The sequence below is a fragment of the Dipteris shenzhenensis genome, chromosome 12 (assembly GCF_047967505.1).
Source record: "Dipteris shenzhenensis isolate YYH24624 ecotype China chromosome 12, Dip_SZ_1.0, whole genome shotgun sequence".
In the NCBI taxonomy this organism is placed as follows: Eukaryota; Viridiplantae; Streptophyta; class Polypodiopsida; order Gleicheniales; family Dipteridaceae; genus Dipteris; species Dipteris shenzhenensis.
This window is the reverse complement of record NC_141607.1, coordinates 21108033-21119911: the sequence shown is the minus strand read 5'-3', so window position 1 is coordinate 21119911 and position 11879 is coordinate 21108033. Positions and strand designations below refer to the sequence as shown.

General features: G+C 39.4%; 1 protein-coding gene across 3 annotated transcripts; it reads left to right on the top strand.

The window, feature by feature from the left end:
• The first annotated feature begins 8654 nt into the window (after nucleotides 1-8654).
• LOC147895969 (uncharacterized) lies at nucleotides 8655-11139 on the top strand. 3 transcript variants are annotated; one of them, XM_087382880.1, is made up of 3 exons: nucleotides 8666-8776; nucleotides 9042-9190; nucleotides 9581-11139. In XM_087382880.1, the coding sequence occupies exon 3, from the start codon at nucleotides 9627-9629 to the stop codon at nucleotides 11109-11111; it is 1485 nt and encodes a 494-aa protein (XP_087239006.1). In that variant the 5' UTR covers nucleotides 8666-8776; nucleotides 9042-9190; nucleotides 9581-9626; the 3' UTR covers nucleotides 11112-11139. The 3 variants fall into 3 exon arrangements, with proteins under 3 accessions (XP_087239007.1, XP_087239006.1, XP_087239005.1); XM_087382879.1 differs by lacking the exon at nucleotides 8666-8776 and adding an exon at nucleotides 8807-8935; XM_087382881.1 differs by lacking the exon at nucleotides 9042-9190 and having other exon boundaries at nucleotides 8655-8776.
• The last annotated feature ends 740 nt before the right edge of the window (nucleotides 11140-11879 follow it).

Sequence of the window (11879 nt, the reverse complement as noted above, 5' to 3'; positions counted from 1 at the left end):
AGAATGATGACCGAATCTCTCTTAAACACCAAGATTGTGTAGTAGTATTTTTTGATGATATTCTAGTGTTTAGCAAAGACGTTGAGGAGCATAAGGAACATCTGAAGTTAGTCTTTTCACTCTTGAAAGAAAATCAATTGTACATAAATCCTGAAAAGAGTAGTTTCTTTCAAAATCAAATAGAGTATTTGGGTCACATTGTATCTGCCGATGGGATTCGAGTAGATCCAATGAAGATTGAGTGCATACTCACATGGCCTAAACCCCAAGATATACATGAATTAAGATCATTCTTGGGATTGTGTAGCTTTTATAGAAAGTTCGTCAGAAATTTCGCATACATTGCACATACATTGACAGACCTTCTTAGAAAAGCTAAGCATTTGTTATGGACTGAGCGTCAAGATAAATCTTTTATAGCTTTGAAAGAAGCTCTCACAGTAGCTCCTGTGTTGCAACTACCCGATTTCTCTAGACCATTCTTTGAAATTGTAACTGATGCTAGTGGATATGGAATTGGAGCCATACTAATGCAAGATGGACATCCAATAGCATATGAGAGCCGAAAATTAAAACCAGTGGAATGCAATTATAGCACATATGATAAAGAACTAACCACTATTGTGCATACCTTATGAATGTGGAAACATTATTTGATGGGATCTAAGTTTCTTATCAAACCGATCAGCAAAGTATCAAGCATTTGTTGACTCAGCCACTTATATCCGATAAGCATATCAAGTGGGCATCATTTATACAGAGTTTTCAGCCCATGATTCAATATCAACCTGGAAAAGAGAATGTAGTTGCTGATGCTCTTAGCAAAAAGCCAAGTATTAATCACATCACTCTTGTAGAGACCCAGCCTTTTGAAGGTATGAAGAATACTTATCAAGGGGATCCAGACTTCACCGATATCTGGAACAAATTAGAGACTAATAATTGGAATCCTATGCTCATCCTATGCTCATCCTATGTTGGAATATTCATGCAATGATGGATACCTCTTTTATCAGAAGAAATTATGCATCACTCGACCCTTTACACAAACCAACCACCATATATGGGACATAGGGGAGTGACTGCCACTTTACAAGTGATAGCAAGAGAATTTCATTGGCCTACTATAAGAAAAGATGTGGCTAAGTTTGTAGCTGAATGCATCACTTGTCAGAATATCAAAAGCACCTTCCAGTAAACCTTTCAATTAATTTCTCAAAGAGCTCCTATGAGTTTGACAAAATTGTGTGTTCTTGATCGCAATGGACTTTGACTAAATCCTATGGATTGAAATCTACATGGATCTGCTATGCGATTTTGCCAAAAAAAGATGGTCACAAAATTCAACTTTTTGTGAGACGTGAATTGGTTTTAACAAAATCTTTATGATCCAGATCCTTTGTAGATCGATTTTCCTTAATCAACCATGTCAAATTTAGATGGGATAATGGAAGCCAACATTATTTCATGATCATCACCTTGTGGATTGGGGCTAGCGGCTAAAATTGGATTGGATCTCGTCCATTGACCAACAATTTTTTTTTTAGACACTACCTTACATTGTCTGATAGCTTGCCAAAGATTATAGTGTTTGATCGAGATTCGAAGTTTTGTAGTAATTTCTGTACTGCATTATTTCATAATCTAGGCACTAAGTTAGATTTCTCATCAGCCTTTCATCCAAAATCGAATGGACAAACTGAGGTTACAAACAATACTATTCTGGATATGATAAGAGCTTATGCGAGAAGTCAACCAAAGACTTGGGACAAATACATTCATCTCTTACAGTTTGCTTATAATAATACTCCTCATTCTGCAACTAGAAGAGCACCCTTTGAGATTATCTATGGGAAGGTTTTACCTATTCCTATCACACGATTGACCCATACAGTAGAGGCAGCAGATGTATTTACCCATGACTATCAAGATATTCTCAAAGAGGTTCAAGAAGCCATTGCAATCACACAAGAGAAGTACACAAAACAAGCTAATAAGAAATGGAAACACATGCTTTTTAAAGAAGGCAATTATGTACTTCTTTGCATTGAGAAAAGAAGATTGAAGAGTGTTGAGAAATGGCTAGTAATCAAGATGTCACCACGTTTTTATGGACCATTCAAGGTGATTCAAAAAATCAATCATATAGCTTATAGGCTTGAATTACCTGATAATTGGAAAATACATAAATCTTTCCATATCAACCTCTTAAAGCCCTTCAAAGGACCTTTACCTATTCATCCTATCTATGAAGAGGCTCCATTGATTGTTGATGAAGAAGAAATTCTAGAACTTGAATTCATTATTGATCATCAATAGACCTCCACCCGAAAAGGAAATGTCTACATTAAATACTTGCTCAAATTTAAGAATCACCCAAGGGATGATGCTCAGTGGATGCTTGAGCAGTTCTTTCAAACTTTCCAAGACCTCATTAGTTCCTATAGTCAAACACGCAACTAAGGTCAGTTGCAATCCAAGCAAGTGGGATGTTATGGAAATTATATTTTTTGATATATCTTGCTTTGGATATTATTACTTTAGTCAAGTGTGACTATGGCAAAGTACTCCATAGGAGCGCATCGAACGTGGCGGGGGTCCTAGTGGATACTTTTGTTGAGATATCAAGCTCTACCGCCGATATATCTCCTGGATGACTATCATTTATGTCACCGCCTATGTTAGTTGTACTCGTGGTGTAGTTAGACTACCACGTATGTTTTTGGTTTGGGTTCACATATGAACCACGTATTCTAGGTTTTGACATATAGGGTATTTCCCTCTTCTATTGTATTGTTGTTGTGTGCAAAAGTGAAGAAAGGCTTCACCCTCCAACCTTGTGTCCTCTCTCTTTTGTGTGTTGTGAAGAAAGCTGAACTTGAGTCTCCTATCTCTCTCCCTTATTCTTTACAACTTTGTGTGGTTAGTGGGGGACGCCTGACTAGCTTGTGTTTTGCCATGCTAGATGGTCGGTATTGTGGGTGATTCCATGCTAATACTAATGTCACTAGTGTTATTGGTGTTGTGCTTGGTTATTATGCTTTGAGCACGATTATGTTGGGATCGGTTGATTCACTGATTCGTTCAATCGATTGTTAATAACTAATGTAATTGGCAGCTTGAGTACAGGTGATGGAACTCATAGCGAGGATTGGAGTTAGTGTGAGGGTACCGATCAAGGTGTCGCACAGCGCATTATATATAGCCATGGGCCAAATTTTGTATTTGTTTTATTACTGCAAGTTTGAGCAATATATTTTGTAGTGGACATAATTCATTTTGGGCCCTAAGATGGCTATGTAAAGCAAATCCCTCATTTTTGGATGAGAGGGATAATTTTGGCTCCTTGGTGCTTTTATGAAATATTATAAATACTCTAGATGAGGAAGCGTGAGCCACTCATCTAGGGGGGGAGATTGTACCCAGTCTACTGTCGCTTCATGATGTGATTGTGTTCTTATCCAATTGATTAAGTGGTGACTTTGTGTGTGGAAGAAATACCCTTTTGGTTTCAATAGGACATAAAGTGATGTTGCTTGTAGATGGAGTGTTCATTTTCCTTGCATATTCATAAATTATTCATGAAAAATTCACATCTAGTTTTCATCAAATAGTGACCAATGAATCCCAATTAATCTACATTGCCCCACCACACTAAATTGGGATGCTCCCAATATGTATCCCTTGACTTCAAGGGGATGTATGTCTGGCATGCTTATAGAAGTGCATCTTCTTATTCTCTTTACTCTGCTACAACTCCTTGCCTTCTCTTAATTGAATTGAATTTGAATAGCCTACTCTATAACTCCTTGCTTGCTCTGAATGGAATTTCTCTTGAATGGTCTCCTCATTTAGCTAGAGTTCTTTTGGCTCCTTTTTTTGGGAACAGGTGTGGTAGTCAAACCTTTATCAAAATTTTTCCTTCATGTTCTGACTACCCTATGTAGTTATATCCTTAGATGTTGTAATACAAAACTTGTTGGAGCTTGTGTTTATAGGGGTGCATCCTGAGATGTTGCAAGTACAACACTTTGTGTCCCCAACATTGGACCATCATTTTTCACTATCTTAGCAATATATGTTCAGCTCGAAACTTTTTCCATGGTAATCAAGAATAAACACTTGCCCTTTTTCCTCAACATGTATCATGGCATGATTAATAAATTTCACATTGACCCTCCAACTTCAAATATTGCTTGTTGGGACATAACCATTTCACACAAATTCGAAAGTGACAATTGTATGAGATTACTAACAAATCTCTACCTTCCCCCCCTTCCCCCCCCTCTAATCAAAATGAAAAAGCATCAAAATAGTAGGCCTTGGATCAACTTGTTATGGGCTATATATGCTTACTTGGAGCCACTGGATAGCACCATTAGGTATATTTGCTCACTATGAGTGTCCCATTTATACCACCATGTATATTATTTCATTTTATTTTGTTTTAATATATTTTAATTAGATACCACTTAATCTTATTTTTATTAAAAATTTGAGAGGCAACAAACAAGCAGGGGTGCAAGTGGAGAAGATGATAGAGTGACAAAGAGGAGGGCTCAAGGTGGATGGAGAGGCAGGAGAGCAAGGGAGGAGAGGAGGGCCGGGTAGGGGGATAAATAAGGGGGTGTCAAAGGGTTTGTTGAGAATGTATGAGAGGGGGAGCATAGGAGGATGGAGGGGGTGGGCTAGTAGAGGAACCTATTGCGAACACAATTTGGGGGCATCGCACTCCTATTGTGATCACATATATGTCCGGAATGGATGAGAATAGAGGGTGGTTGTGACCCCTATTGTTGCATTCAAAATAGGTAAGTGGGCGGGGAGGGATAGAGGACCCCCTAAACCCCCCCTTCCGATAGGGAAGGAGAAACCAAGGAGCAATGCAAGTGGAGAAGATGATGGAGGCGCCAAAGAGGATGTCTTGAGGTGGCCAGAGAGGGAGGGAGAGTAGAGGAGAGATGAGGGGAGAGGGGATGGGTAGGGGGATAGAGAAGGGGGCATTAAAAGGTTTGTTGAAAACGGAGGAGGATGGAGGAGGTAGGCTAGGAGAGGAATCTATTGCAAACACAACTAGGGGGCATCACACCCCTCTTCACACAAATAGGTGGGGAATGGATGAGAATAGAAGGGGGTTGTCGGCCCCCCCCTCCTCGAGTTTGCAATAGGCAAGGGGATTGGAGGAAATAGAGCGAGATTTGTTACCCCCTCTACTCCCCCTTACATACCACAAATGTAAGAGGGAGGATGTCACCCTCACTACATGCGCAACAATAGGTACGGGAGGTGTGGAATAGAGGAGGGGACGCGGATTCCTTAGAGTGGCCAACGAGGAGAGGAGTAGCCAGGGAGGGAGAGGAGAGTGAGCATGAAGAGGGGGGGAAAGGGAGTAGAGTAGAGGGAGAGTAGAGGAAGAAGAGTGGAGCGGGAGAAGGGCAAAGGGGAAGAAGTAGATGGAGGTGCAGTGGAAGGGGAGGAGATGGAGGGACAGAAGGGCAGAGAGGCAACAACAACAACAAAGGGAGGTGTAGTGGGGAGGGGAGGAAAGGGAGGTAGAGGGAGAGGGAGAGGGAGAGGCAGGGGGAGCGGGAGAGAGCAGAGGAGGAAAGAAATAGGGAGGAGAGGGGAGGGGAGGAGGGAGGAGAGGAGGAGGGGAAGGAGAGGGGGCAGGAGGAGGAAGATAAGTATTACTTGAGTCTGAGTATCAATGTGATTTGGAGATTCAAGGGATATTTGTGAGAATGAGGAGGATAGGAGATAGGTTGTGAGAATGAGGAGAGTAGGAAATGGAGACATACACGGGATGCAAGGTTAAGTCTAGCGTTGGGATTTTTGGGGCAAGATTCTAGGTTAAGACTATAAGTAGCACCACCGTTCACTCCACACTTCTAGTTCACTTTGCATCTCAACCTAGTGCTTGTCTTAGCAAGATTTTTTGAATGCAATTACTGGGGAATTATCTTTCCACCTTTTTCATATGCAACAAGTTCAAAATTATTTTGCATATGCAACAAGCTCAAAATGTATTTGATTGTTTTTTTTTTAAAATCAAATGTCTCCCAACCTCTTGTGTATGCAACAACTTCAAAAAAGTTTTGTTTTTATTATTTGAAAATTCTCAAGATTTTGAAAAGTGTCTAATGTCTCCGAAACTCTTTTGTATGCATCACCTTCGAAAAACTTTTGTTTGTTTTTTGAAAAACGTCGATGTTGAAATTCTCCCAATGTAACCCAACCTCTTATGTATGCATCACCTTCAAAATGTTTTTTTTTTTTTTTTGAGAAACATTGATGTTGACAACAATGAATTGTCTCCAAAGCTTTTGCATAAGAAAAACATTAAAAAAGTTGGTTTCTTCCATCCTCTTGTGTATGCAATACGGAATCCAATTTCAAAATAAAAGTCAATCTTTATCTTTTAACTCATACAAAATTATAAAAATAACATTATTGATTGTAAATATAATATTATTGATCTAAAATATATATAACTATATATATATATATATATATATAGACCCAAAATACATCAAGTCATAGTATATAGATATGAAATATCTATATTAAAGTATAATAAATTTACATAATATCATTTATGAGATGTAGACCCACCTCCTAGAGCAAAACTATAAGAGAGCACATGTGTGCAAGACGGTGTTGTCTAAGGGGCTCACACTATGAATCGCATTGAAGGTTACTTATGAGCATAAAACCTAAGGAGTGCAAGTAGTAGGAGTAGTATTTGTGTTTACCATAAAGCATCTAGGGTGCATTGTTACATGTTTTGGAATCTCTGGTAAAGCATTCTGTAAGGAGTATTTGGCTCAAATTTTGTGCAATAGACTCTAAGACATTTTGCACTGTTCTATTGTTGTCTATCTCTTGAATTTTGTGCTTGTGAGTTCCCTGTTGTAGACATCAAAAGTTGAAGTTTTGAATTAAACCATTCCCTTCAGGTTCCCTTCTCCTCTTTAACCTTATCCATTATTTATTTCCACTATGTGAAGAAACTAGCCAAGGTTCAATATAGGCTAGTCGGTGAACATCATATTTGGTCTCATAACAAACAATAGCATGAGGATAATATAGTAGGGTATAGTAGCAGATTGGTACAATGTTTAGCTAGATGAACATTTATTGGGCAACTCAATTTCAATTGGGTACATTGAGCCAGATGAGAATTCAATATTTACTTGTGGTAGCTTTTCACTTTAGCCCTTATGGAAATTCAAATGCATCCAAGTATGCCATTGTACAAACATAAACTTTAAGAGTATAATTTTAATAAATTTAATATAGAAATAAGCGGTGTTAACATATCGTGATGATGTACTAATATGCACTAAACTATGGGATGTTTATCAGGATGCCACCTTTTCTCCAAATATAGCTTCAAGCTAAAAAGGAAGAAATGTAGATGGAGACGTACACAATAGACCTTTGTAGGATTCTATGTCTCTTCTACAGAATGGATTGAAATATATCTTGGAAAGGTCAAGGTTATGCAAGAATTCTCAACTCCGCTCAAGAGGAAATGTCTAACATGCTATTCTAAACTCATTTAAAACTACTTTGATAGAGCAATACCTCCCTTAAAAAAGATACAATGAAGGCAATGGGAATTCTTTCCAAAAGCTTAAAATGTGCTAGCAGATAGATCTGTTCAATATTTAACTAGGTCAATCTATTTGTAGACATATGTATTTGAAATAGGAATCAGAGGTCTACAATGATATTCAAAGATGATGTTGAGAGTGGTTTGCTATCACTCATTGTGTCAATAGCGAAAACAAGATACATAGCTCTGTATGTAGTTGTGTTACAAAACTTTGAAAAAGTTGTACACATGTTTGCACCGAACAAAAGTGATTGTACCAATGCAATAGCAAGCTTGATGAACAAAAACCATATGAAAGGAAGAAAATCAAGGTGGGCATTGACATTAGAATTTCGAGATTGTATACAAATTAGGTAAAATAGACCAAGTAACAGATGCTTGTCATGGATGGATGAAGATCAAGGGGTAACTATGAATCAAGATAATATGAATAACAATTTGAGTAATGCCACAATATAAATTGTAATATTAGTTCCTTCTCCTCATAATCAATTAGATGAGTCACAATGATGCTACTAATAGTCCAACAAATGCCAGAATATGAAGCACAAGATCTGTTCCTTTTATCACTAGTTGAGGTCACAAATAGTGATAATCAGGAAAAAAATAAGAAATATTTATAGATCACTATTGTTGTCCTATACAAGAATTCGACAATATGAAAAACCTTGTTGTATGTATTCCTACTTCTCTTCAAATCCCATATATTAAATATGATTACTCTTGAGTGAGAATGTACTTTTTTTTATTGGAAATGAGAAATCAAGAATAGAGTTCATATAGTCATGCCTCGAATTTCTAGCAAGGGAAATAAAGCTCATAAAAGTTACCGCACCATTGGAATAAGCAACTTATGCAACGCCATATCCGCCACCCGAGGAAAAAAATTGAGCATGACTATAGAAGCAACGATTACAAAGTGCACATTAACAAACAACTCTATGGGTGAAGCATCCACATGGATTAACCTCTTTAAGAACCTATTTGGAAGATATCCTTTTTTATGTTCGTGCTTCAAAATACGTAGATTTCAAAGCATGGTTGGACAATTGATGTGAGGTCCTTTGTGTATCATAGATTTTGAACGGTTTAGAAATAGCTAAAATAAGTATAACCGCGGTTGAGGGGTACTTAAGTTTCAGTTTCGATGGGTCGCTTGTGAGTTTCGCGACTGTTTTCAAGCGCAATTGTACATTTGTGGATCCTGCATTCTACTATTCAAACTTCAAATTTCGTCGGGGGGATCGATATGTCGGTTTTGGAAATCGAAGGAGCATTCGTGCTGCATTTGGATTCGTGAATTCTGCTCCTGCTTTTGTGGGTTCTTGAGCATTTGTTGGATTCTGCATTTGCAATTGCAGAAGCTTTTGGAAAGAAACGTGGATCACCAAGCTTATAATCCCCTACCTTTTCTGTTGGACAGACGAAAGGGGAACCTCCTTTGATGCGTTACGCTTGCATGTTCTTATAGATTACCATACGCACGCGGTGTCTCAGCATGGAACTTGGCTTCTGCAGCATTGGGTTTTGCTTAAGTGCATGAATTCAGGCGTACAAAAGTCCTTAGGAAAGGTATTTTCGACATAGGAAGCGTCGTTCTGGTTTGCCTTTTGATACTTTTTCCAGATTAATTACAAAGCTATTGTACACTTTGTATTCAAGACAGTCTGCGTTATTCGACGGATGCATCATTATTCTGGTTGTAATAAGACCTGTTTGACTGCTGCGTTAGGGTAATTCTGATCACACGGTAGTCATGAGGAAGTAGGGAACCATAGATCCGTCGAACCTAAAGGATAACCGCTTCTTATGTCCGCGACTTGCAAAATCTGTAAAAAGTATTGGACGGTAATAGGAGTCATGTCATCTTGATTGCTTACTAATAAACTACCTGTGAATCTGCCTGAATTGTGAAATAATGGTCTGTCATCAAACTGCTAAGATTTTACCGCATTTTTGCAGGCCATACATGGACAGGGCGGGTGGACATTGACGAATCAGGAAAACTATGGATATCCAAGGTTTCAGTGATATAAATAATTTAAAGACGATGCAAACAGCTAGTATGCAGGAACACATATTGAATGCACATTTCGGAATAGAAGACAAAAAGCCATTAGGTTTAGGCCTTGGAGTTGGAAGCAGGAGCTTATTTGAGGATGGAAATTTAACAATTGGAGTTTCTCAGGGAGCAGAAAGAGGGGATTCTGTAGCTTGGCAAGTAAGCACGGTCGACCCTACCACAGCTTGTTCCATGGAAGAGAAAGTTGGTCATCTGGAGTCTAGCATGGTAGTGATGACAGAAAATAACTTTTTGGACCATAAATGTGAAGGGCAAAGAGAAGTGACAACCATCGTGAATGACAGGGAGCAAGCAGAGCTATGGAAGATGGAAAGCATGGAAGGATTGCAAATAATGGATGAAAGTAGAGTGCCTGAACACGCAGGGATGGAAGAAGAAAAATGGGGAGCTGAAAATATAGGGTCAAAAGTACAAGATTGGTACAAGCATGGATGTGAAGATACGGGTATTGAAGAAAAGAAGGGAACTTCGATAGGGTCAAAAGTAGATAAGTGCAGTTATCAAGTTCTGTATCAAGAATGTCAACGAAATATCAATGCTGAAAAGGGCACAACTGTGCTTGATGGGTGTGGCGAATTCATGGCAGGTGCAGAGGATGGCATGTCTGATTCCCTCATTTGTACAGCTTGCGGCTGCCACAGGAACTTCCATAGGCGTGTGATATTGGGGAGAGATGGTATGGAATCAGAATACAGAGAAAGAGAAACCAGAGAAAATGGACAAGCCCTGTCTAGTATTCGTGAGATAGCAGGTGCCCTCAAAGCTAATGCTGGCAGAGCTCTTTCACTCATCTCTCAAGATCAAAGGAAGTTGAAGGTGAAAGCCTTGACCACTTCAGAACATACTCAGATGTTCAAGAGTTGTGTTGAAGCACTGGGACAGACTGCAAAAGCGATGCTTGCCACTGCTGAGTGCCTGGCATTGTTACAAAAGTCGAGTGGGCAACTCCATAGGTGTCCTCAGGAAACAGCAAGAATGGAGCAAGGCTTACCGGCATTAGTTCCCTCTGATGATGGTAATATATTAGCTAAATTGGAACCCAAAGCAGGTTCTCCTCCAGTGCTTTTCTCCTCTGAAGCATCTCCACCAACACCCTTTTCTTCATCCAAGTTAGGTTGGCAAGACGGCACATTTTGTATGATAGACAGGGCTATATCAGAAACCAGTCTGAATGAGCAAAAGAGGAAAAGGAAAAGGACAAGGTTCACTTTTGAGCAGTTGAAAAAACTAAATGAGTTTGCAACAAGAACAGGATGGACCCTGGCTGGAGTCAGCAAGGATGAAGTAGACTCATTGTGTGCAGAAATTGGAATAGAAGCTGTGACCTTGAAATATTGGATCCATAATACAAGACAGAAGACTAGGAAGAAGTCAGACAATGACACAAAAACACCTCCAGTAACACCTTAACGCGTTATTTGTAATGTTACTTGTAAAATATGGTACATATTGTCTTTAAAACATTTTGTCTTCATGTTCTTCAGTATCTTGTCCTTCGCCTTCCTCTCCCACTCCACCTCCACTTCTCTTCTATTTAAGCGTTTTTAATTGAGAAATGGGCGTCGTACGTGGCAGCAAGAAATGTGAAATGGGCTGGTCGATACAGTCGGTTGGTTTTCGGTTCTGGCTCCAGCAGAGAGTTTCTTCATCACGATTGACAACCAAAACCAAAAGATCTCTCTCTCTCTCTCTCTCTCTCTCTCTCCCCCCCCCCTTCTCCCTCTCCCTCTTCCTCTTTGTGTCTGTGTTTGTGTCTCTGGCTCTTTCTCATTTCCAATCAACAAGTCGAAGGAACCTTTTTTTCCGCTCAAGTGCACATGCTTGTGCTGGCCTCGCAACGTAAAGAATGCGTGATGTGCAGACCAGAGGCTGAACGTTACGACGACGCTCGTTCTACGCCATGTTTGCATCTCTCTCTCTCTCTCTCTCTCTCTGTGTCTCTCTCTAAACTCGTATTAGCATGTGAAAGCACCTTCATGCGTGCTTAAAGAGAAAAGGCAGATCCCTTATATTGTTGTTGTGGCAATGTGCAACATAAGAACGTACGACCTTGCATGGAAGGCGTGTGTCTCTTCATGCGCATGGCACAACCATGGGTTTGTTAGAACTGCCTGGACAGCGCTATAGTTTTTTTTGTTTGCGGTAACGTAAGGTAACGTAAAGTATATATTAAAGGTA